The sequence below is a fragment of the Bos indicus genome, chromosome 3 (genome assembly GCF_029378745.1).
Source record: "Bos indicus isolate NIAB-ARS_2022 breed Sahiwal x Tharparkar chromosome 3, NIAB-ARS_B.indTharparkar_mat_pri_1.0, whole genome shotgun sequence".
NCBI classification, from domain to species: domain Eukaryota; kingdom Metazoa; phylum Chordata; class Mammalia; order Artiodactyla; family Bovidae; genus Bos; species Bos indicus.
This window is the reverse complement of record NC_091762.1, coordinates 12,346,177-12,372,540: the sequence shown is the minus strand read 5'-3', so window position 1 is coordinate 12,372,540 and position 26,364 is coordinate 12,346,177. Positions and strand designations below refer to the sequence as shown.

The 26,364-nt window shown below is 50.8% G+C and overlaps 1 protein-coding gene across 3 annotated transcripts in view; it reads left to right on the top strand.

The window, feature by feature from the left end:
• The first annotated feature begins 876 nt into the window (after positions 1-876).
• Positions 877-26,364, top strand: part of KIRREL1 (kirre like nephrin family adhesion molecule 1) — a 104,956-nt gene continuing 79,468 nt past the window's right edge. The window contains exon 1 of one of the 3 annotated variants that reach the window (XM_070784033.1): positions 877-1,230. In XM_070784033.1, coding sequence (XP_070640134.1) covers positions 1,179-1,230 — 52 coding nt within the window. In that variant the 5' untranslated portion in view covers positions 877-1,178. The remainder of the gene's footprint in view (positions 1,231-26,364) is intronic. The other 2 variants (XM_070784020.1, XM_070784027.1) reach the window with 2 other exon arrangements.

The following is a 26,364-nucleotide window of genomic DNA, read 5'->3' as shown; positions in this document are numbered from 1 at the left end:
CCCTCAACCCCAAAGGATCTCAAACTCTGTGCCTCCTGTGGCTGTTCTCCTCTTCGCTATTTGAAGCCCTCCAGTTGAGTACTTCTCTTTCCGGAGGGGAAGATAAGATGAACAAAGGAAGGAGTCATTTACTCCTGCCCTCCACCAGCTGAGGACTCCAACACAGCCTGGCCCCACTGTGTGCTGGGTGAGGCCCCCTGGCGGGGGCCTCAGACCAATCCAGGAAGCAGCTGGAATTCTCCAGCTTTTGCCTTTAGTAGGTGGGAAGAGGAGTGATTCCTTCCCCACCCCCAGCATTCCTAAGTCAATTGAGAATTCCCAATTTGAGAATCCAGAGGTTAGATTCTGGGTGTGGAATTAACAAGAGAGAGAGAAAGAAAAAAAAGGATTTTAAGCATTTTGATTCCATGAACCACCGCCTGCCCACCCCCTCCTCTCCCAAACACGCTTACACACACCCAAACACACACAAACACTCACACACCCTTCCCCACCACAGTCATCCCCTGGGCTAGAAGCTGATCCTCAGCCCATGCCCCGCCTCCCCAATCCACTGCCTAGTTCGGTAGCCTGGGACCAGGGCTGTGTATATAGATGGGAGGGAGGTGCGGGTGGGCAGGGGTCCCGCCGTCTCTGCCCCAGCGCCTGCGACTCTCACGTTGTTACCCGCTTTGCCCTCCACCGCTTTCTCTCTTGGCGCTCCGTCCATCTCAGTTGCAGCGAGGGGTGTGAGTGTGTGTGTGCGCGCGCACTGGGGGGGGCAAGGGGAGGGCTGTGGAGGGAGGCGCCGTCGGAGGGAGAGTAGACGTCAGGAGGAGGGACGGAGGGAGAGAGGGAAGGAAGACAAGGGGGGAGAAAGGGAGAGCAGAGAGCGAAAGAGACCCGGAGAGATAAAGCTCCAGGCGAGAAATAATAAAAGGGCGAGGGGGAAGGAAAGGGGGGCGAGAGAGAGGGAGAGAGAGAGAGAGACGGGACCGCGAGGAAGGAGAGATAAAAGAGAAGCGGAGGGAAGGGAAGTGAGTTTGTGCGCGCGAGTGAGTGTGCGTGTGAGTGTGCAGGGGCGGGCGCGGGCGGGCGGGGGGCGGGCTCCCGGGCTCCCCTCCTCCCCAGCCCGCTCCTCTCGCTCCCTCGCCAACTCCGGGCCCCAGCCGCGGGCGGGCGCACGGCGGAAGGACAGCATGCTGAGCCTCCTCGTCTGGATCCTCACTCTCTCCGACACTTTCTCCCAAGGTAAGCTCCCCTACCCCCCCCGCTCCGCCCGCTCCTGCCCTTGCTCCCCTTCACGCTTCCCCCGGGGGCCGGAGTGTGCGCCCCGACCCGGGGAACGCCGAGGGGCTCGGCAGCCAGCGGCAGGTCCCCGGGGGTCGGGACGCCACGAGGTGGGGGCTGGGTCCCCGCGCGGAGTAACGGGGGCTGCGGGGAGGAGTTTTCCGTTGATTTGCCCAAGTTGTTTCCTCTGGCTGCGCGGGAGAACCGAGAATCGGGGCCGCGAGGGCCGGGGGTCGGGGTGAAAAAGGGATCCGACCGCTCAAAGTCTTTTCCGGAGCCTCTGGCAGCTCTACTCACCTCCACCCTCTGAGACCCGGGGTCCGGACGCCTGGGTCCCGGCGGGAGGGAAGGCTGGGAAGAGGGTGGGATCTCAGATTCGGGGGACGGAGGTGCGCGGAAAGCGGGGGACCCAGGCTGCCGAAGATGTAGCTGAGGGAATCCCGGCCCTCCTTCAGCCTAGCCCCTGGCGTGGCTGAGTCTGAGCCGCGGCTCCAGACTGCCTGGGGCTGCCCCCTCCAGAGGAAGGGAGGGGTGCCTCGGGGCCTCTGGTGGGGATTTGAACCCTTGCCCGCGGAGGCTCCCTGTCTGGAGTGGAGTTCCAAAGGCAGCTTCGGGCCCGCTGGGTATGGAAGTGGCCATTCGCTGGGGCGGCGGGAGTCGGGGGCGGCTAACACCTTCGGGTCAGAAAAGTACCGATGTAGCTTTATTTGGGATCGGCTGGGAAGAGCCTGGGAGATGGAGGAGAGGTTGAGAGATGCGGGAGAGGTTGAAAGAGATGAGGATGTTAGTGTATCCCAAGGCTGGGCTGGGGGGGGCGGCAGGGGAACTGAAGAAACCGAGGGCCCAGACTTCAGCCACTACTGGGCTCTGTTTGAGTGGATTCTTGTCTCTTGGATCTGACTCTAAGGAAGACTTAACCCTGCTGAGCTAGCCGCCCCCCCCCCCCCCGACTCCACCCCCGCCCCCAAGATGGAGCTGACACAGAGAGATTGACATACAAACACCAAAATCCAGTCCTAGACACCGAGACAGACTATTCACCTACTGAGACAGACATACCCGCGAGCATTCCCCACACGGAGACAGACACATATACACAAAGACACTGACACATCCGAGGAAGACAGATTCCTCCCCCATAGCAGCGTATTCGAGCACCCAAACACACCATAACTCACAGACACAGTACATGTATGCAGTTGGGCGTTTGCGAGGACACAATACGGACCCACACACAGAAACCCTTCTGTGAATCCCAACCCTCCAGCAAACAAAGAAACTTGAACTGGCATTCCTATAGGCAGATACCTATGGAGATGTTCAGGCAACAAAATGGAGGAGGTGGGCTCCTCTTGGGTGGTGGTGGGAGGGTGGATCTGGGAAGAGGAAAGTTACTGGGCACCGAGCACCCTCAGGCGAGGCCCTGCTACCGGTTCCCTTCCTGGCCTAGTGGGTGTGTGTTTAGGGGTGGGATGTTGTATTGGACCCCTCCCCTCTCCTCCCGGCGGGGCCCTCCTGCCTCTGAAGGCAAAGCCTGGCAGAGTTGGTGGGGGCCGGCCTCCCATCATGTCCCCTAAGGCTCCCACCCCCCTGGGTCACACACATGCATACTTAGCATTTGGGTAGGGCCCACGTTCATAGTGTGAGTGGGGTGGAAGTGGTGCTGGGGGAAAGGAGGCCTGGTCCTGAGGTTGGCAGGCCAAGCCAGCCACTTGGCAGAAAGTTGGGAGGATGACTTAAGTTCTGACTTTGTTCAGCCAGGCTGCTGGAGGAGGGGGAGGGGAGGAGGGCCCACCGCGGTGGGGGAGGGGTCAGCTGGGTCAGTACTGGTATGTGCTGGGGGCCAGCGTCTGTCTGCCCCTTTCCTGCAGCCTTAATGTGTCAGCAACATGGATACGAACAAGCTTCAAGGAACAAAAGCTGCAGTTCGCAAACAGGAGAGGCATGTGGACTGAGGCAGGATGGAAGGCTCCAAGAGAAGAAGAGTGTTGGGTGCCTTTCTGTCTTGGCGGGGGAGGGGTCAGGGGTTAGCTGAGCTTCCGTCGCCCATCATCCTGCAAGGGTGAAAGCAAGACCTGATGAAAGTGTACACAAGTATTTGGGGGTGGGAGGGGGGATACCAAAGGGAGCAAAAGGGAGAGGATAGAGCAGAGGGGAGAGGAAGTCACTCCTGAGTGTTCCTGGGAGGCTGAACAGGGACTGGAGAGCAGGCAGGGTTGGAAGGAGTAGGGACCTGGGAAGACGGGGATGCTCACGGGACTGGGCAGGAGAGGAGGGGGGCGGTGGCAGGACCTCTCTCCTCAGCCTCCATCCTTAGAAAGAAGGAGTTGTAGGCAGGGACTGGGGCAGTGAGAGGAGAAACTGAGGGGGGTCGCCAGGCTTTTGAGGGAGGGTGATGGGCAAGTGCGGAGAAGGTGGGAGGAGAAGGCAGTTGAATTGAGGGGAGCGGAGAGGAGAGAGGAAGGGAACGTTCAGCCTAGGCAGAGAAATAAAAATCGCGTTTTAAAGAATTTCAATGGGCTTCATCAATCTTCATTTTTCACTAAATAATTTTCTGTATCTTATCTAAATGAAAACCATTATCCTTCCCCCCGTTTCCATCATGCGCTGGCTCCTCAGACTGATTGCGCCGAAAATTGAAATATTTATTCATTTTCTGGGAGATTTTCTCGCTCCCCAGTCTCAGGGAGGAGAAATTGAAAAAGAAAGATTATAGCTAATCAGAGCAATGTGGGATGACAGGCCGGCTCGGGGCGGGAGCTGCCTCCAGGGGAGGGTGGAGGTTGGGGTAGGGGAAAAATGTGTCCCTCCAGCCCCTAGACGTCCCCTGGGCATCCCTGCCACCACTTGGCAGGGTGGCGAGGAGTAATGGGAAGAGGCCCCAGGGCCTCCTAAATTCCCAGTATTCAACTGCCTGAGTACAGCTACATCCAGACAGAGAACAAGAGTCTGGAAAAAAGAGTAGCTGGGAATGGACTCCCTTCTCACCGTGCCCCCCGACCCCACACACACACACACACTTCAGATGGCCCACATTTCTGACCCAAAGCAGGATCTTGAGATTGGGGAAGAGCAGCGGGAGACACGGCAGAAATCAGGATACCTGGTCCCTCTCCTTGACCTTGATTGGACTTCTGCTCAGACCCCAAGAGAAGGGTGTAGACCCAGTTTTCAGGGCCTAGCACTACCTCCAGCTATCGCTCTGGACCCCAGAAGCTCCTGGATCAGGAAGAGGAGGAGAAGCTGTCTAGGCCTCCCACCTTCCGCTGGCTCCCATGGTTGCATGGTTGGTTGTCTCCTCTGCCTGTGGCTCTCTGGTGGGGTAGGGATGAGGCAGCCCAGCCTTGTCCCTGCTGTCTCCTCTGCCCGTGGCTCTCTGGTGGGGTAGGGATGAAGCAGCCCAGCCTTGTCCTTGGCTCTCACCCCATGTTGACCTGAGAACCAAGTGCTCTGATGAAAACTCCTTTAGAGCTTTATATCCTCTGGGACTAAGTCTTCATTTCTCTTTTATCCTTTCACTTTCTGACACAGTGCTAAGCGTGCAATGAGTGCCCTTAAATATCTGATCAATTGATTGACTCGATGAGAGCGCTACGGTGTTGGAAGGAGGCAGTATTAAATGGTCTTAAATCACAGACTCCTGTCCAGCTCCCTGGCTAAACCCCTTTCCCCCCAGGCCACTGGATAGTTGTGTCAGCTTGAACAAGCTGTGTGCTTTCTCTGTGACTCAGTTTGCTCGTCTGTACAGTCAGGATAGAAATAACATTTCATACAGTGGCAATGGCGTGTTAATCCACATAAGGTGCATGGAGCAATGTCTGGAAAGACATGCCCTGCCAGTGCTTCTATTAGGACTTCGTGGCTGGACACGGGCAGCCCAGTTGCTTGCTTCCTTTCCAGCTCCTCCTTCTCTTTTTGTTTTCTCACTCCAGCAGCCCAGATTCTTGGTCCTGGGCTCCAGCACCTCTGCCTTGTATCTTTTGTGGAGAGAACTGGGTTGTGGAGGACCCAGAAGGGGAGGCTAACCAGCCTTGGTTGGAGACCTCAGGAAGGGTTTGGGGAAGAACAGGACCAAGTGGAAGAGGGTGGCATTCTAGTGAGAAGGAGCCAAAGCTCTTATGAGAAATGAGGAATGCTAGCCCCGAGGTGGCAGCGTTTCAGAGTCTGGAAATCATACGGATCATTTATGGAGCCCTTGTGCTAACTACTTTATTTGCATTATCTAATTTAATCTGTACAACAGCCCCCTGAGATCGGCTCTGTAATTATCCCCATTTCATGGCTGAGAAATCGAGGTTTAGACAGGTTGGGTATCTTGATGGTGTTAATGGCTGGGGAATCAGCTCCTCTCAAATACTTCCCCCACCTTCCTTTGACTGGGATCCCACATGCCAGCAGGGATAGATGCTGAGCCAGGACAGGGTCCTTCCTGATCCAGAGCTGAAGGAAAACTCAGAGGAAAAAGGAGAGAGTGCTCATAAATGGAAATTCATTCAAATTCCTAAAACCATCTTTTATTCTGAGATTCTGTCCTACATTTTTGGGTGTTTAACGGGTTTTTCTTTGGTAATATAACAGTGACCATAAATGACTTTTAATTTTTTGCTTGTTTATTTATATTTTGTATTTATTTGACTGCTGCGGGTCTTAGTTACAACAAGTAGGATCTAGTTCCCTGATCTGGGATTGAACTTCGGTCCCTTTCATTGGGAGCATGAAGCCTTAGTCACCGGACCTCCAGGGAAGTCCCGTAAAAAGCGCTTTACTTGGCGAATGGAAAGGTTTGCAGCTTTGTGTTTGTTTCTAAAATTACACACAGCCTTTACAGGTCTGTGAGCCGCAAACTTGGAAACTACCCCTGCAACATGCAAGACTGACTTGTGGAGAGTCAGGGGGTGGGGGCCCCACTGAGTGGGGGCCTGGGGAGAAAACCAAGACCATGAGCTTCTAACTCAGCCCCGTCCCTGGCAGACACAGAGGCTGGGGTCTGGTGTTCTCATCTGCTTTGGGAGGCCCTGCCTGCCCTAGGGTAGGGAAAAGTGACTGTAGAAGAGGTGGTCTCCCAACCAAAGCATCAAAATGACTTCTTGTCAAATCCCTACTGTGCGCTCTTCACACTCATTGTTTATTCCTTTTAACAATGCCCTTGTGAAGGAAGTGTTACCCCCATTTTAAGGATGAGGAAACCAAAGCCAATTTTAATTAACTTGCTCAGGGCCATCCCGGGAGTATTAGATCCCAACAGATTCAAACTCTTTGCTTTACTACAAAGCCCATGGTCCCCTGGGCACCCTTCACCGCAGAGGCACCTGTGCGGTGGCCTCCCTTCGGTTGAGGTGGCTTTGGAGGGCAAAAGAGGGCGCCTTCCTGCTCTTCTTCCCCACAGTGACACCGTGCTCCTCCTGGTGCCTGGCTCAGCCTGCTCCCCCAGGGCTCAGCCGAGATGCCTAGACCACCAGCATCTTGCTGTCTTGCTTGGATGACCATCTGTTTTATTTAGTAGGGATGGGAACTCCTTGTCTGTCAGGAGCAGGAGGTTTGTAATGCCGCAGATCTCGTCTTCCCACTTGTAGAGTCTTTTTAACTTTGTGTTGTTTAGTCACTAAGTAAGTTGCATCGGATACTTTTGTGACTCCATGGACTGTAAGCTGCCAGGCTCCTTTGTCCGTGAGATTTCCCAATCAAGAATACTGGAGTGGGTAGCCATTTCCTTCTCCAGGGGATCTTCCCCATCCAGGGTTCAAAGCTGCATCTACTGCATTGGCAGGTGGATTTTTTTTTTCAGCCACTGAGCCACCTGGGAAGTCCTGTATTTATATAGTGCGTTCCAATTTTAGCAACTTTTTCACATGTACAATCTCATTTGGTAGATATATTACAACTGTCCTATGATACGAGCAGTGTAGTTATTATTTCCCCCATTTAATACATAATATAATAGTCTTAGAGAGCTGAAATGACTTGCTAAGGGGAGGTTGGACTGGAGGGAGGGGATAGGGGCAAATGCCTCCATCATCCCAATTTTGGGGATGGTTTCCAACCAAGGATAGGGACATCCCTGTCCATGCATCCAGAGCTGGGAAGGCTATGTCCCTTCCCCACCTATCAGCTCCTGCCTGGTTTCTTCTCAAGGCCTCCAGGCCACTTTACTTGGCCCTGTCCTGGAAGATGCTTTGACCTGGAAAGGGCTGGGATTGGGAGCGGGGGAGCGGCAGGCAGTGGTCAGCAGGAAAGAACAAAGAGGCTGCCATGTCCTCAATTCTGAAATGTTATGTCAAAGAGAGGCTGTCTCAGGAGTCAGGAAAGAAAATGAGTCCATTCTAAGTGAGAGAGAAGGCGGTTCTCTTCTGTGGAGAGCTTGCTTTGTGTTTTGCTTGCATTAGTAACTCATTTAATACCAACAGTAAGGACTTGCCAGGCAGTCTAGTGGTTAAGACCCTGTGCTCCCAATACAGGGGCCATGAGTTCAATCCCTGATCGGGGAACTGGGATCCCACATGCCTCCCAGTGCAGCCAAAAATAAAAATAAATTAAAAAAAATTTTTTTTAAGTACCAACAGTAACCTGTTAGGAGTTATCCCCATTTTGTGAGTGGACAAAGAAAAACAAAGAAGTTAAGCAGATTGGCCAACATGATATATTTAAGTAGTACAGAGCCAGGACCAGATCCCAAGCAGGGAAGTGGGAGTGGGAGGCAGGAATGATTCCAGAGGGAAGCCCCTGAAGATGGATGGGCACACCCACCCGTTCCACATTGCCGCCGCATGCAAGTCTCACTGTGCAGTGTGTGTGTCCACGTGCACACGTGTAGATTCCCTCGTGGTCGCCTGTGCACTTGCATACACAGCCGCTTCTCACCCCCATACGCCTATGAATAGATCTCTCTCCCTTTCCCCCGGCCCACCCATTCACCAGAGAATACAGGGGAATGTGTCCCATTCCCCTGCCAGCCATGGCAGCCATCCTCTGAAGAGTCTTTGAAGGCACGAGTTTTTGTCTTGTCTTGCTCTGAAGACGCACAGACTACAAGGTTGTGAAAGTTGGAACCCTCAGGTTCCCCATTGTGTGATTCTGGTCTCTCTCCGTCCTGCAGCCCCTGCTCGTACACCTTCCCACCCACTGATTCACAGAGAGTGCAACCTGACCGAGTTCTTTGAGCTCCTGGGATGAAAGCTGACTTTCTTTTTTGCTGAAGATCGCATTTTTCTTTCTCCATCCTGCTCTCCCCCACGCTGCATCAACTTTCTCCAAGCTCCCAATTTCTCCCCCTCCACATTTAATTTCTCCAGCAACTTTTATTAACCTCTGTAGTCTCAGGGAGCTGAAGCCTCATTCCTCTCTGCCCTCCTTGAGTCCATTTAACAAAATTGGGATCATATTGAAATAAATGGGCCTTGTAGCCAGCCAGCTTCCTCAGGATTCAGGGTCTTAAATCCAGGGTGGAACTCTGTAGTACTCCCTAGCAAATTCCATTAGTTTCCCAGGAGATGCTGCTGCTGCTTCATTCCTCCAGGGGCCTGACTCTGGGAAGGTGATGGAAGAATCTCCCAGAAGGCCATGGGGACTGGGTTTGAGGCAGCAAGGGACAGCAGGTATCAGTGCTCTGCGCTGGCAGGGCTGTCCCGGTAGCCTGCCCTACTCCAGGCCAGATTAGAGTCATACATCCCTCTTCCCAACTGGCCATGTGATGCTTTTCTTCTCTGCCTCTTTTTTCCTTCTAAAGCAGTTGAGGGAGTCCATCCTCACTGTGTGGGAAGAGAATCCGGACTTGGTTCCTTTATCTCACAGAAATGTGTTATGTGCTTACACTATGTTCCAGGCACCAGTGTTGCCAAAAGAATAAAATACTACCTTTGCCTTTAAGGGTCTCGCTTTGTGATTTAGATGCAAATAACTTAGCTTCTGAAGGTGTCAGTTTACTCTTCCATAAAATGGGGAGAGTTAGTTTTTTTCAAGTCAGCAAATGTATATTACTATGTATGAAACGTACATTATGAGCTACCAGGGAAGCCCTGTGTAGGCATTATGGGGAATAAAAAAACCCCACGATATCATATGGTCCCTTCCCTTTCAGAAACTAAGATGTACAAATATATGCAAAGGTTCCAGGTAATGCTAGGCTTGGGTGTATTTGGCGCCAGGAGAGCAGTGAGCACAGTCAGAGCTGGGGAGCTTGCTGTGGGCTGAAGAGGCCAGGAAAGGCTCCATGGAGGAAGCGGGTCTAAGGATGGACAGGATGTGGATGTGGCAGGAAGAGGGAGAGCATTACCAGGCCGCCTGAACTTCCCGAGTCAAGGTGTGGCTGCTGGAATGCGCAAGGCCCATGGAGGCTGGTGGCAGTTGAGGATTTGGGTTAGGGAGAAATAATGGAGGTGATCCAGAACAGTAGTCTGGGGCCTGACCCAAAAAAAGCCTGGAAATGCCAGGCCTGAGACCTCCTGTAAGAAGGAAGAAACAGGGATTTCTGTTTTTAAAGCAAAGGAAGTGTTAAAAATGTTGTGATCCCTACTTCATTCTTCACCAAACCCTCCTCTTGTCTTAAACTCCTCATCTGTTGGAGCCACTATAGAGGTTTGTGTGCGTGTGTGCTCAGTCCCTCAGTCATGTCCAACTCTTTGTGACCCTCATGGACTGTAGCCCGCCAGGCTCCTCTGTCCGTGGAATTCTCCAGGCAAGAATACTGGAGTGAGTTGCCATGCCCTCCTTCAGGGGTTCTTCCCGATCCAGGGCTCAAACACCCATCTCTTGCGTCTCCTGCAAGGGCAGGTGGATTCTAGTGCCACCTGGGAAGCCCACTGTTGGGGTTTACCCACTGTTGAGGTTTACAACCCCTTAAGTTGGCAAAAAAAAAAAAAAAAAGAAATGGGCAGATGGTCGGGCTTGACTGGGTAGAAGTGAGCAGAAAAACTTAAGAGAAAATCAGTTCGCCTTGGGAAGTCTCAGATCTGTGACCAGAGTTGGGGAGGCTTGAAATGATGAGACCTTTTTTCTCTTCGAATCCTCAGGTCTAATAAGATAAAGATGCCCGGAGGCAGAGTTCAGTGGTAAGCGCTGCAGCTTGGTGGATACCTAGGTTCTTTGTCCTATGTTCTCTGGGAACCTGGGCTGGGTCTGCATTCCCAGAATCTAGGGGATCCACCTGGTTTCATCAGAGGGCCAATCTGGGTTTATTTAGTCCCTGCAGGGTCAATCCTGGGCCATTTCCTCTGGTCAGTGGCCAGAGATGTGTGTGCATTTGGGAGCTGAGCCTAGGAGATTCTTCAAACGTCTTCAAGGAAGCCGGCTCTGGCTTTTCAAATGGAAACCTTTGAAGGAGAGTCCCACCATGGGAGTGAGCCATAGGGGTGCATGCCAGTGTCCCACTAAACTGGTGTGTTTTTAATGGCTGGGCTGGGCTGGGCATGCATGTAGGCACCAGAGATCCAAAGGTAAGTGAAATTTGGTCCTTGTCCTTGAGCCACTCTGGGGCGGGTGTGGGAGATGGATGTATAAACACATATTGACAATACTGTAAGATAAACGCTGGAAGAGAGGTATGTGAAAAATGCTGAAGTCTGGCTATCGGAGAGGGGGGAGTGGAAGAGGCCGCCTGGCAGGGGGAGGGCACAGCCACAGATGTGAGGCCGGGGCTGCGGCTGGAGCCTCTGGAATGCAGCGCTGTTCAAGATATCCCGGCTCGGACAATCCCTGATTGTGCCCCCTGCTCCGGATGGAAGGAGCTGAGGAATCCGAAGGAGTGAGCGAGGTCCCTCCCAAGGATTATGATTTCCAGGAACAAAGGCAGTTTATATAAAGCGTGCTTTCCCCAGATCTCCCAACCTCTTGTGTCCAGTTCCCTCTCCCCTATCTGTACTCCCACCCTACTGAGCTGATTTCTAAATTAACTTTGTCCTTGGTTGAGTTTTTTTTTTTTCTTCTTTTTTCCCCCCCTCCTTCCTAAATTCTCCCAGGAACAGCCTGGGGCCCTGCTCGCTCCATTACCCAGCATTGTCAAGCCATGAGGTGCTTTTAACTGCTTCTTCCCATTCGATTCACTTAACTGGGAGGTTATTAAAAGGAAAGAAGCTGAGATGGGCAGATGGGGGCAGAGAGAGAGAGAGACAGAGAGACAAGGGAGCGCGAGCAGGCAGACGGGTTAGGTGAAGCCCCAGAGAGAAGTTGGGGTTTTCTTCATTGGGATTCCCTGGTCGTCCAGTGGACTCCTGGGTTTTAATCCCAGACCCTGAGCAATTGATCTCAAACCCTATGTGCTGCTCTGAGCCTCAGCCCCCACCTCCTTGGAAAGCTATCCGCTTGACCGCACTGTGGGGATGATTTGAGGGGACTCCCAGAAGCCCCTGAAGCCCGCTCCATCTTTGTCCACCACCTCTCCCACGCTCTCCTGCTGCCAGCGCTGACAGCTCTCCAGCCTCCATCCCCAGTCGGCTACTGCCTGGATGATGTTTGAGTCTACACTGATGTGCCTATCACCCTGCACACATCTGGGACTTCTTCCCTTACCAGGCCGTCGGTGAAGTGAGAATACAAATTCATTTTAATGTCAGTTTGAGCCAAATATAATTAGAAGGGGAAATCTGACTTGGCAAAAAAAAAAAAAAAATGCATTGCAAAGCAAGTTGAAATGACTTCTGGATTATCTGCACTGCTGCTGCTCTCCATTTGTGCAGAAAATTGAGAGAGGAGCCCATATCTAAGGGATTTGGTTTGTGCATGTTGCCTTTGGTTTCATACCAGGGTCGTGTCCTAAGCCTGGTCTCTTTCCACACACCCTTGGAACTGGATAACCCCTCAAGTGCCCTGGGACCTCCTGACCAGAGGGCCAATGGGAAAGCCAGAGAGGCTGCCACCCGCGTGAGCAGGACCAGGTCATGTCACTGGAGCCTCAGTTTTCTCATCTATAAAATGGAGACAATAAGACCTACGTTAGAAGGTTGCTGTGAGGACTGAATGAAGGAATCGATGTTAAGGAACAGTATTTGGAACACAGTTGGTTTTCAGTAAATCATATTGCACAGTGCCTGCTGTTTTTTTACAGCTCATAGTCCAAGGCAGATCAGTAGGATGAGTGAAGAACAAATAATGGTGCAAATACAGATAAGTCTATGTGAACCATGCCAGTGATGTTGGTAATCCCTGAATTTATGGTCTCTGGAGTGCCGTGTGGCGGGAGCTTTGGGATGGCAGCAAATAGAAAGCACCCTGCTTTAGAATTAGGTCTAATCCTGGCTCTGAAGATTCAGCAGGCTCTTCATCTTTGTGAGCCTTAGTTTCCTCATCTGTTAAATGGAGTGATAGCAACCATTTACCTCTACTTTAAGCCCTGGGAAAGCACTCCTTGGGCAATGCACAGTAAGCAGGACCAGAAGGTTTAGGTTTAAATCCCTCTCTCTCCACAAGGTTTCAACTCAGGATGTTAGAACAGTGATTCTCAAACTTGAACATGCTTGTGAAGCACCTGGGGAATCTGGTTAAAAAGTGCAGATTCTGATTCAGAAGATCTGGGGTCAGACGGGATTTCTGTGTTGGCACCAGGCTCCCAGGTGATGCCAATGCTGCTTGTCCTTGGACCACACTCTGAAGTGTTAGAGGATGTGTTTCCTCTAGGGAAATAGAGCTTCAGCGTTCTAATGGGAAGCAAGAAAAAATAGAATTCATTTACCTGAATTCACTTTTCAGCTGGCTTGGTTGTGTAACGGAGCCTGGATGGATCATTGATTCAGGACCATCGATGTGTTTGTTTTAGAGAAGCAGGTTGTGCGACAGGAGAAGGGGCAGTGCATGCTGGCCTGCCCATCTTCGGCCCCAAGACTAACCTGCCCAGCCTTATCCCCAGCACCTCCCACGCTCCCAGCCACCTCTACTGTACCCCACCAAGTGTTCACTCATGCCAACAGCTGCCGGCTGCAGAGTTGAAAAGCAACTAGCCAGTATGTTGGTGGAGACATGCCTCCATGCCCGAGCCAATCAGTCCTCTCCTTTCTTTTTTTAAATGAAAAGAGTAACTCCTCATAACCCAGCTCTCAATTGGTGGGGTTTTGGGGGGAAAAACATGTTGACTGAGCTGGTAGCCAGGGCCTAGGCTTTGTAGGCTTTGGCTTGAAGGTTTGATCATGAGCAAAGTGAGATCTGGGAAGGAAGGTGGATTGTAGACCTACTTGGGGTCATGATTTTCAGGGAGGAATGGAGGACCACCCCTGGGCAGATCATTTTCTCACACTCATGTAGACCTAATGGTTGTTCAGGCAACATGATGAGCTAACTCACTCTCTCCCTCCCTTCGTGATCTGGGTGCAGAGCCTCAGGCTGTCGAGGCAGGTCCACAGGCCAGAGAAGAGCACCTCTGCCCTCAGAGTTTTCTGATAAAATGGGTTGCTCCGTATATCTAGGGAATCCTGTCCACTAGGGGAAAGAAGAACCCCCAGAAAACTGACTACACTTTCAGCCATCTTCAAGTGCAAACTACACACATCCATTCTGAGGAGTTTCAGAGTAAACAAAGAAGGAGGTAGGGTCAGTCAGACCGGGCTTCCTAGAACACAGATCCTAGCGTCAGGAGTGAAGGTGGAGAGACAATTCTGGAAGAATCTGAACACCTTTGGACTCTCAAGATCTCTCTCTTGAGGCAGGACCAACTTGAATCAACCTGGATGCATCCATGTTTGTCCTTTTTCTGAAGAGAAGGGAATTTCATTTGCTCTCTCTGCCTGCTCACCTTCAAGTCAGTTAATCCCTGGCAAGCAGAAAGTTCTTCTTTGTGTCTAACCCCAATCCTTCCTGCTCTTTCTGGAAAAAAAAAGAAAAAAGCTGTCTTATTGGAGACTATAACTGAGTAAGAGTCCAGAATTCTTTATGCCTGTAAGAATAACATTTCCCCTAATAGGTTCATTTTTCTCTCAGTGCAAGCCTAGAGAGGTCAGAGGTGACAGTGTCTTTGAGGCCTCAGTTGAGGTTGAGCAGGTTGTCTCTTTAGGGAGCAGGTCTACTTTCCAACAAACCGCCAAGGCTGTCTATCTTCCCAGTGTCCCCAGTCAGGGCCAGAACTGTAGTGTTCCCAGGAACCTGGCTGAGCCACCATGCCCTTCCTTGTCCAGTTTCCCCTTCTCGGTGGCTCAGAGCAGCTGGAGGCTGTCGGGCTCTGGTGTCCTTCACCAGGCCATTGTCTCTGGTGGATGGTTTGAGGGCCCCTCCTACCCCCTCCTCGGGGGCCAGGCTGAGAGAAGCTCTGGCATCTGGGGCAGCACTGGGTACCTGGAGGAGAGTGGGGCCTGCAGGGGAGATGGCAGAGGTGAGCCTAGGCCACAGTCAGGACCTGATCTAGCTTCAGAGCAGGAACATCTTCCTCTTGGAATTACATATTGTGTGTGTGTGCACGCTAAGTTGCTTCAGTCGTGTCTGACTCTTTATGACGCTATGGACTGTAACCATGAGGCTCTCCTATCCATGGGATTCTCCAGGCAAGAACACTGGAATGGGTTGCCATGCCCTCCTCCAGGGCATTTCCCGACTCAGGGATCAAACCCGTGTCTCCTGTATTGCAGGCGGATTCTTTACCACTGAGCTACCAGGAAAGCCACACAGGGATGTCCTCAACTGAGCTATCCATGCCTGGGTGGACAGAGTGGATCCCAAGTGACATCAGTGTGGGCAGAGAAAGAAAGGGATAGGGTGTCTGCCTTTGGAGATCTACTAATCTGATGGAGTGTGGACTAGGATACCAGACTGTATTAGATCAGTGCAAACTTGTAGCCCTAAGCTTGAACTTGAGGGCGGAGGCTTGGTTTCTGCAGCTCACTGTAATAGAGAAGACAGGTTGCCATCTTCCTCAGGGTCTAAACACACAAAGATCATCTAAATAAGCGGGGCATTTTGAACCCTGTTGTACCTTTGCACAGGAGAAGATGGAAAGAGATACTGGAGCTGTGGGATCAGTTAGGGAAGGTTTCCAGGAGGGGACAAGAAAAGGAAAATGGACCCCAGTGGGAAGGACTGGTAGGGCAGGACCCAGTGGGAAAGAAGAGACTGTTCTTACAGGAGGGTTGGGTGGGATAAGAGTGGGAGCCGGGTGGGGGAGGGCTATCCAGCTAGGGCCCCGTGGGCTGCTGGCTCCGGGAGCTATGAGCTGTGGTGTCGCCTTGTCAAACTGTGGCCCCTGTAGCATTCGCACCGGCCGTGTGACATACTCCCACATGGCCAAGGCGGGGAGAGGAATGGTGTTACAGCAGCTCCTGGTCCCTTGAGGACAGGGGAGAATGTGAGTCCTCGAAGAGGAGGAGCTGACATGTCTGGGGGGAGACAGGCGCCTGGCCCTCTGGTCCTTCTGCAGGAGACAGTGGGGGTGTTCCGAGTTGGCTCTGCTGTGGAGCCTGCCTGGGGGGCAGCCTGTCTTTGTCAGGCTACCCCTGTTTCAAGGGTAGCCACGGCCCGAGGGCCTGGAAGTGCTGCCTGGCGGCCTGGCACGGGACAATCTGTCCAGCAGCACAGACGCGCGCTCCACTGCGCAGGGCCTCTCCCTGCCCCCAGCTGGATGCTCCCTGGGCCCCTTCCTCCCGCTGTCCTTCCCTGTCTGTCGGTCTGTCACTCGGCAGGAGTGAAATGTGCCCTGCTCCTGGAGCATTTGGTGCTTGATAATTTGTGGATTATAGCTAACTCTCGATAAAGATTCCCCTAATTGCTTGGCTCACCTCAGGTTCTATCATCAAAGCAAAGCCGTGAGGCCCCCCTCTCGCCCTCCTTTTCTTTTTATTATCTCTTAATTAATCACTCTGGCTTTCACACTTAGCAGATAATTACAGTCTCCTGGGCACGCAGCTCATTTTCATAACCTCCTGCTCCAAGCCCGCAGCAGAGGGGGGAGGGGAGGAAGCGGGAGAGAAGGGGAGAGTGGGAAGAGAGATGCTGGAGGGAGGTGGGGGCAGCTGGCTGCGGGTGCTGAGACCAAGGGAGGGGAAGAAAGGGACCTGAGCGGGTGCATGGAATGCTGAGCGGAGCACGGGCCCAGAACCCCTGGTCAGCCCAGCAGGCTGGTGGAGGCTCTGCTGGTGGTAGTCAGGAAGTATGGTCGTGCTTCCTGGGGGAGGCTCCACCTGGTCTATCAGAGCTAGCACAGCCAGAGCTGCACATCGCTGGCTCCCTTAGCCTCCCTGGTTGTGGGGTGGGGTGAGGCAGGGTGGGATACAGCAGGAGGTGCGCGTAGGCTGGTGACCAGAACACTTGATGAGGAGCAAGAGATGGTCCCAGTGAAGTTCGTCAATCCTATGCTGGGAAGTGAAGTCTGCAGGGGTGAGAAAGGATGACAGGGAAAGAAAGGGCAGGGCCACCACCCAGTTAGGACCCAGGACTTGGTCTGGGAACATTTTCTGAGGAGAGCGGGACACAGACTCTGGGGCTGAATCCCTAAGTCACTTCAGTTGTGTCCAACTCTTTGCAATGCTATGGACCGTAGCCCATGAGGCTCCTCTGTCCATGGGATTCTCCAGGCGAGAGACTGGAGTGGGTGCCTATGCCCTCCTCCAGGGCATCTTCCTGACCCAGGGATCAAACCTGCTTCCCTTAAGTCTCCCTGGCTGGCAGGTGGGTTCTTTACCAATAGCGCCACCTGGGAAGCCCACTCAGGGAATAACCACTCCATAATGGTGATTGGGTGAAGAGGGGGAAGGCCTAGCACGTAGACTTACACCTTGCAGGCGCTGTGCCAGGAGTTGACAATATGCTCCATTTCACAGATGAGGAAAACTGTGACCCAGGAAGAAGAGGTAAGGGAGGGAGAGAGCACTGTTCCTGATGGGCCCTCAGCCCCGGCATAACCACAAACCTTGGGGCTTTCCTTGGGCTTCCAACCTGAAGATAAATAGCGAGGAGGATGTCCAGATGATGCATTTGAGAAGACTGAGAGACAGTAGAGTTTACTCAGAGGGTTAGACACAGAGCAGGACTGGAACCTAAAGTTCTGGCAACTCACCACTGTTTCCCACTGCTGTTCATCTTGTCTCTGAGGGCAGGGCTGCTGGTCTGCAGGACGTGGTGGAGAATGGGGGACGTCCATTCTTTCGCTCTCTGTATTGAATTTTCTTTCTTCACCCTAGCACAATGCTTGGTCTTGAGAAATAAAAGAATTGGATCCTATGGACTTTTTTGCCATTAACTAGCCATGAGACCTCGGAATTGTCATATAATCTGAGTCTCAGTTTCTTCGTTGGTCAATGGGAATCTTGGAAAAACTGCAGATGGTGTATGTAAACAGAGTTCCTGGCATATGACAGGTGCTTAACAAATGGGATCTGTGACTGCTATTGCTATTCCTATTGTTATTACCACTACACATGGAAGCACCTAGCCCATGACCTTAGAAGCCACATCAAACAAGTTAATTTTTTAAAAAGCGGATGAAGGAGGGAGAGTGCTTTTGTTCACCTTCCTCAGGAAGAGACGGCACAAAATTTCTACACTGTGCCACTTCTGGGATGTACTGTTGAGCTGTGACAACCCAGGTCACTCTGTCCCGGTGCAGTTTTTCTTTTCACAAAGAAGTTGTCTGTTTGGGCCAGGGCTACTTCCAGCTCAGAGCTTATTGGCATCCAGCTCCAGGTAGGGTTGACATTCCCCCTTTGCTGACCTCCATGCCTCAGACTGCCCACTGCACCTGCAGCAGAGCCCCTGTGCCAAAGTGTTAAATGTGTCCAGTCTCACTCAGATGGTTTGTAGCTTCTGTCTCGGCTCTTGGTTTCCCAGGGACTATGGTAGGAAAGTCGACATTCAGGAGGCAATATGGAAGGGGCACTGGATTGCGAGTCTAGCTGTGAATTTTAGCTCCATTGTGGTTGTCGGGAAGTGTGCCTTATGCGGTGACCTGAGCCTGTTTTCTTATCATAAAAAGAGAAGGGTAATAATCTCCAAGATTCTGGCTGCACCGTTTTCTGACTCTTTGCCATCCGGGGGGAGTTCACATAAAGGACTGCTTCTTCCTGAATGAGGCCCTGACTCTCTCTGATTTGGTTTTTGAGCCAAAACCAGATGTATTGATTTCAGAGAGCCAGCGTTGGGGTGCCCTTGGAGAAGCATTGCTTGATTAGGAACCAGGGTGGAAGCAAACTTTTTATACATTTTTCAGATCTGGTCTGGACTCTGGGTAAGAACAAAAGTACCCTTCTCCCTGCAAACACACACACACACACACACACACACACACATGCACAGAGTCTGCCGTCCTGGGAATGGAGATGATCCAGCCTACTCTGGGAAGGTTGGGGACCCTGGATCAAGGATGTGGGTGCTTGTGTGTGCCTGTTGATAAGAGTTTGTTCCTTAAGAAACGTGCTCTGATCTCACCCTCAACTTTAGCTTTGGTCTGTGAAAAGGTTTCGCAGAGTCTTGTGGGAACATAAACATTTGGCGGATTTCTTTCCCTGAAAGCTATTTCTTCTTTCTTTTTCTGGGAACTTTCGCCAGCAAGATCAAGGCCCCTCCACCCTCCCCTCCTCCCTCCCCTCTGCCTGAGACACCCTACCCCCTCTCTCCTCCTCTCCGCAATGAAAACAAAGTCATCTGGTGGGTACTGGGGATCATCGCAGAGCAAACTCAGCCAGAAGAAAAGAGTGAGGCAAACAGATAGCTCTCCCAAGAGGAGAAATTATAAGAAGGGAGGGGAGAGAGAGAAAATAAGCAAATGGCATCAGTGGTGAAAAGTGAATTCCAGGCATTTAAAATTCTTTTGGTTTTAATCATCTCAGAGGCCGACCAGAGCTGAGCTGTGGGGGGAAGGGAAAAAATGAAAACCAGGGCCCTCTCCTAGGAGCCAGAGCCCAGGAATTTCGGTCTGTAAAGACCTAAAGCCTGCGCTATGTAAGCTTCTCCATCCTCACCCTCCACCTCCCGCATCTGATTCTCAAAAGGGTTACCTCCTCCAAGGGCCTTTTCTGACGAACCCTCCCTTTATCTCATTTCACAGGCTCAGTTTATACTCAGTTTTAAAGCACTGACCTTTCAGTTTTCTACCAGATTGCAAGTTCCCCAAGGCCCTGGATTCTGTTTTGTTCAAAACAAAACAAAAAATAACAAACAACAAACCCCAGCCTCTTTCATAAGTCATGCCCGGGCCTTCTCGGGGAGGGTCAGGGCCCCCAGAGAAGCTTCTGGGCCTGCTTTCCTCATTTGCAAAATGGATTTGAAGAGAGGCGCTGAGCCTGGAAGAATCTCCAGGAGGAACTGGGAAGCTGGGAGGGAGCCTGGCAGGTCCCGGTGCCCGCTGTGTTGGGTGCTTTGGTCTCGAGGTCTGTCCTTTCTTCTTGCCCCCTCCCTCAAGGCTGGGGCTGGGTGTTAGGAAAAGCAGCAAGTGAAGCCCCTGGACACCGGGGTTGGGGATTTTGGGGGCGGGTCACAGATTCTAAGTTCTTCTTGTTCCCTGGCCAGAGGGACAGGGTTTTTGAAAAGGTCTGGATATCTTGACAGCCTAGCCAGCTGATAGGTGGCAAGGCACAGAGAGAAGCCCACCCGAGGTTTCAGAAAAGTGTTAGTTGCTCATTCGTGTTTGATTCTTTGTGACCCCATGGATTGTAGCCTGCCAGGCTTCCCTGGCCATAGGATTTTCCAAGCAAGAGTACCGGAGTGGGTACCCATTCCCTTCTCCAGGGGGTCTTCCTGACCCAGGGATTGAACCCAGGTCTCCTGCACTGCAGGCAGATTCTTCACCCTCTGAGCCACCGAGGCCTCCTCGTCTCCTAGGCTGGCCCCTCCCTGTGTGCTCAGCATCTTGCTCCTTTCTGAGCGCCCTCCCTCTCCTCTCATCCTCCGCTATCTCCTTCACCATCTGGAGGCAGCTCTTTCCTTTCTCCTGACCACTCACTAGGTGTTTCTCCCACTTTTCCACGTCCTCTTTCCCTTTCCCTTTCCCTTTCTGACTTTGTTTCTTATAATGCACCTCCCACTGCCTTCCCCCAACAGGACTATAGACATTGAGAGCTCGAGGGTATATTTGAGCTGATCTTAGATTGGGTGACCTGGATTTTCATCCTGATTCTTCTTGGGCAAGTGATATGCTATTTTGGAGCCTTGGTTTATTCAACTGTAAAACAAGGAGTCACTAGCTTCCCAGGTGGTACTAGTGGTAAAGAACCCGCCTGCCAATGCAGGAGACATAAGAGACCCAGGTTCAATACCTGGGTCAGGAAGATCCCCTGGAGGAGGGCATGGCAACCCACTCCAGTATTCTTGCCTGGAGAATCCCTATGGACAGAGGAGCCTGGCAGATTACAGCCCATAGTGTTGCAAAGAGTTGGACATGACTGAAGTGACTTGGCACTCACAGATGATGCAGATGATGCTGCCCCGGAAGTACTCTTGAGCTTCTGAGCAAAAGGGCAGGATCTGGAGTTCAGACTGCTCGGGTTCAGATCCAGAACCTGCTGCCATCATGACCCTGTGCAAGTCCCTTCACTTTGGTATAGAAGAATAGCAGCATCTGCTTCGTAGAGTGATCATAAAGATTGAATTAAATAATCTGTGTAGAATGCTTCGAAGAGGTATCTGAGATGCTTTAAGTGGTATATGATAGCTCTTATTGCTGAATTGAATCCTAATATTTTGTGGTGTGGAGTGATGAGAAGGGCCCTTGGATTTGTAGTCTGAAGACCTGGGTTCAGATTCCAGCTTCCTTCCCGATTTTCTGTGTGACCTTGTGCAATTTCATTTCAAGTTGTGAAGATAAGTTAATGAAAAGTCTTTGGGGACAAGGGGACCTTCTCTCTTGATCTTGCACCTGCTCCACCCTCTGTGCCTAGAAAGATGTCTGACATGGGCACTCAGGAAATGTGTGTGACCTAAATCATTGAGTATAAGGTACTAATCTATGAACGAGGACATTGAGGCTCTGAATGGGAAAATGAATTGATTGAGATAGATACAGCTAATGTTTGGTGTGTTTGCATGTGTGGGTGTGTTTGTGTGTGCGTGCATGCAGGGAGAGGGGGTGCTGTTGTGTACTGTAGGATGTCTAGCAGCATCCCTGGCTTCTACTCACTAGAGCCAGTAGCAACACACCTTCCATTCACTGGTGTGACAATAAAAGATGTCTCTGGACATTTCCAAGTGCCCCCTGGGATAAAATCGCCCTTAGAAAAAGTGAAAGTGAAAGCCGCTCAGTCGTATCCGACTCTGCGACCCCGTGGACTGTAGCCTGCCAGGCTCCCCTGTCCATGAAATTCTCCAGGCCAGAATACTGGAATGGGTAGCCATTCCCTTCTCCAGGGGATCTTCCCAACCCAGGGATCGAACCCATGTCTCCTGAATTGCAGGCAGACTCTTTACCATCTCAGCCACCGGGGAAACCCAAGAATACTGGAGTGGGTAGCCTATCTCTTCTCCAAGGGATCTTCCTAACCCAGAAATTGAACCGGGGTCTCCTGCATTGCAGGTAGATTCTTTGCCAGCTCAGCTACCAGGGAAGCCCTGGAAATCAAGTCTTCTGACCCCCAATCCATAGTTTTCTCTAAAATGCCAGATTGTTGTTTATTTCTCCCTTTACCCAAGTATTTAACCTTGACCCGTATCATACAATTAAGAGAGAATGGTTTATGTTGTTGAGGAGTAAGTAGAATATTTCAATCTCTAGACCATTTTAGGAATGATTAAGTCTCCACTTAAACCATGACTTACCAACAGAGGGGCCAGGGAATGACTGGGTAGCTGGCAAAGACAGCCACTTGGACAGTCCATTGGTGGGAAGTGAGTGGAGGCCCGGACTTTCTTTAGAAACATGTGATGAGGATTTCTGGGAGGTCTACCTCACCTCTGCCTTGAGCAGATAAAAGGAGGCCCCTGTGGTGCCAGACCGTAGGACTAGCTCTTTTGGGTCTCAGGCACCTGATTCACCTCCCACTTCCCTCAAATCCCCTCCTCCTCACCCTGGCCCCTACCCCCACCAGCTATAGCTGCTGAGACTTCTCTGATGTCCTTGGGCACCTTAAAGTACAGAAAAATCAAAGATTTAATCCAGCCCTTGAAAGTTGCCAATGAAAACCAAGACTCAGGAGTATAAGTGATTCACTGCCCCAGAGCAGATAGGAGAAGTTCCGCCTTCACCCTGCCCTGCCCCCCATCCAACACACACACACACACACACACACACACACACACACACACACAGGCCACCCAGCAGTTTGGAAAACTACTGCTTTATCTCCACAGACCTCCCTGTCTCCTCCCCCACCATTCCCAATTGCACAGATCAAAAAGTCCTTTCTTGGTGCCTGGGGGTGGGGTGGGGAATAGATAAGGAATCTATTGCCCATTAATTGCTAGAAGAGTTGAGGTCCAGAGAGGAAGGTGGTGGTCCCCAGAGAATCTTGGGTAACACTGCTTCTGGGACTACCAATAAATCACCTCCCCACCACACACCACCCCCTCCCCAGCCAACTTCCCTTATCCTTCAACCTCTGCCCCCATCCCTCCTAAAGGGCCTTGTCTTGCTGTCATGGCAACCAGGGGATTAGGGCCATCTAGGAAGCCCAATGACAGGGGAGAGGGCTTAGAGGAGAGTCAGGTGGAAGGAGGAAATGAGAGAATGAGGTGATGATAAGGAAACCTAGTCTGGTGGGGGGAGAGCAGGGCAGAGAGGAAGGTGAAAGGAAGGGAGGGGATGAGAGAAACCTCATCCATCCTAAGAGAGAAGGAGGGAGGGGCGGGGAGGGAAGAGAGAGAGAGAAACCTCAACTTTTATTTAAAATCAGAGAGCAGTTGTACGCCTGGTGTCGTTGCCATGGCAACGGCAAAGAAAAGGAGATAGAGAGCTTGTGAAGCCGTGAAAACCCAATAGGGGTAAATGTTTAAAGCCAGGAACAAAAACCATTCAGAGATAATTAAGTAACAGGCTGCAGGTTCCAGACTCCTGCCCATTGTCGGGGGACTTGGCCTGAGATGCCAGCTTGCTCTCCCTCTCCTCCCCTGCCTTTATCCTTGTCCTCACTCACCAAGAGGATGTCCAAGCAGCAGCTAGGGAGCCCCGACCCTCCTTCCAACCTTATTCCCTTTAACTGGGGACTGCCCCTCTCACTCCAGTGCCAGCTCCCTGGACCAAGGCTGGACAAGATTTCTGTCCTCCACTATTAGGAAAAATACAGTCTTTGTAGGGGAAACAGCCAAAAAAACGCTTTGGTCAGATAGAAGAACTTGTGGACGCTAAATTGCTAGATGGACAATTAAGTTGCAGACTTTATTCCCTTGGAGGACTTCGAGGTTAAGGGATGCAGATGTCACCGGCAGGCTGACCTCTGTGCTGACTGTCACCCTGTGGGTCTCTGAAATGCTGGAGTGCCTGGGCTCTTCCTTCAGAGGGGGAAGTCTGGGAGCTTTGCTGGGGCTGTTTAACTGTGTTTAATTCTACCTCTAATTCCTCTCTGAATGCTCCTTAGGATTTTTTTTCCCAGCAGGCTTAATCTTCCCAAGCATCAAGATGGCCAAAAGCTAAGCTGATATTTTGAGGGTTAGGTATACTCGGCAGAAATAAAAAAGAAAGAAAATGCCAAAGTACTTTTTTTGTATTTTAAAGGAGTCTCACTCATTCACCTCACTCCCACCCTAGACATCACAACAACTGGCTGTCCCTTTACCCCGTCTCCTCAGGGAAATAATCTTTTGAGTTCTGCCTCCCCCTACCTTCAGATGCCTCCCAAGAAATCCTGGATATCAGAGAAGACTGTGATGTTCTTTCCTTCCTCTCATCTCGGAATGCAGTTCTGAACTGAAGGCCAAAATAGCTAAGTTGCAAGAGTCCTGTTTTATATCGACAGCCTTCCCCCAGCCTGCCACCCACTGTTATCACCCACCTCCAGTCCATTCCTCCAGATACTCTCAATTTTATCCTTAGACCAAGCCAGCCCGTCAGAGAGTGGCAAACCGAGACTGAACGGTTTGGGCTCCTCGAAGAACTGCTTTTACTGAGCTGAGCCTCTGGCACTGTGCCATCAGCCCGCACTGAGGAACGTTCTAAGGGGCAGCCCTGTGCAATTCCTTATTTTATTCATGGTAGGGACGTTACCCAGAACATGGTTCTGCACATCACAGTGAGCCTTGTGTGGGGATCCACAGAAGAGAGTTCTGTAGTGGCACTTTCCTAAGGTACCGGTTAGTGTTTATTTTATGGGTGCTGTACATTGCATCACTAATTTTGAATTTTTTCCTCTGCACATGCTGCTTGGAAGCTCAAGGCTAATCTTGGAGTTCATCTCTGATGAGGGGCTGAGGATCTTGTGGCAAATATTTAATATATAACTCTACCTGCCCCTCAGTTTATTTCTCCAGTGCTTACTCTCTTTCCCTGTTTGCCTAAGTACCACCATCTATGCACAGTGTCTCATGTCACCTCTTCGTTTACTGTTTTTTTTTTTTTTTTTTAATATTTATTTATTATTTGGCTGTACCGGATCTTAGTTGTAGTGTAGGAACTCTTAGTTGCGGCATGTGGGATCTAGTTCCCTGACCAGGGATCAAACCTGGGCCCCCTGCACTGGGAATGCTGAGTCTTAGCCACTGGACCACCAGGGAAGTTCCAGTTTATTGTTTACACAATTGACCCTGTGTGTGCTGCCTCAGGTCTTTTTTGTAATGAATAAATGAAATGAGTTAAAATATATAAAACGTATAACATAGTGCCTGGCACACAATAAGCTAGCAGCTACTGAAATGTCAGCTACTATTTTAAGTAACAAATAATATAAGTTGTCTGTAATCTTCCTTTTAGAGGTGCTATGATGATGGAGCAGAGGCTGTGGAGAGCTGAGTCCCCCAGATTAAAGTCTGTCTGTAAATACAGTTAACTCCCAATTGACCCAGTAGAGGGAGAGCCTTGACAGAGATAACACTCAGCCACCGTTTCTTTTTGGTCTTTTTTTTTTTTTTTTTTAACTTTGGGATGCATCATGGTGGTGCTCATGATGATAATAATCAGATTTACTTTGCTTATTAGAGTTGACTTGGATGGCTATTTAAATGAGTTTCTAATTCCCTGCTCACACCAAGACTGGCGACCGAGACATTCTGGGTGGCAAAAGGAATCAACCTGCCTGGGATTAAGATTTTTCCATGGATAATCCCCAGAGTGAGAAGCCTATATGCGAGTAATGGAGAGCTGATAGCGTTTCATTGGATGCCTGACGCCCAGCCAGAAGAGGGTGAGGACTAAGCCCAGGGAAGGTAGTAGGGTGAGACAAGGAGAGGCTGACAAAATGTGACCTCTGCTTATGAGCTTGGCGCAACCTGATCTCTGTCATGTGAGGCTGGCCCTTTTTTCCCCAGTCAACCTTTCATTGAGTCCTGGAGGAAGAAGAAAGCACAGACACAAGCAACAAAAAACGGTCACCCATAACCAACTTGTTTTGTTCAGCCCTGCATTTATTGAGCATTTACTACATGCTAGGCACTGCTAAGTGCGCAGTATGCAAGGAGAGGAGAGTTCTCTTTATGGCCTCAGAGTGGCCTTCTGGCTCTTTCTGTTTCCTATGAGTTGGAGAAACTGTCCAGCGAGTACACAGTCCTGAAATGAGCACCTCCAATCACTCGTCATATTCCTCCTTCCCCCTTTCTGCGCATGCATTGCTTAAGTCCCTTTTAAGCTCTTTCTCATGTTTCTCTCCAGCCCTCCCTCCTTTTCTCTGTTACCGTTCCAGGGTCCTTTTCTCTTCAAAGTTCTTTTCACACTTTTCAAGATCTTTCTCTTTTGTTTCTATTAAAATAATTTATTTTAAGAAAGAAAATAGCTTTATATTGTTTCCCCCCCCTACCTTCTCTTCTTTTTTTTTTTTTAAAAAAAAAAACTCTTTCCCAATTACTTGCAAGAGGAAAAAAAAAAAAAAAAACCCAGCAGCCCTCCCAGTCTCTCAGTTCTTTTGCTCAAAAGACAAAAGATCCTTCAGAATTAGAGAGGAAGGGGGGAAAGCAAAAAAAAAGATTCCAGTTAAAAATCTTCATCAGGGTCAAAAACCTGACTGAAAAGCTTTGTTTGAAGGGAATGTGAAGCGGGGGGGAGGAGGGAATTGGCAACTAGCAACTCTCAACCTCAAAAGGCAAATATCTTGAGGGTTGGAGGGAATCTGGAGATAGTGAGCATTC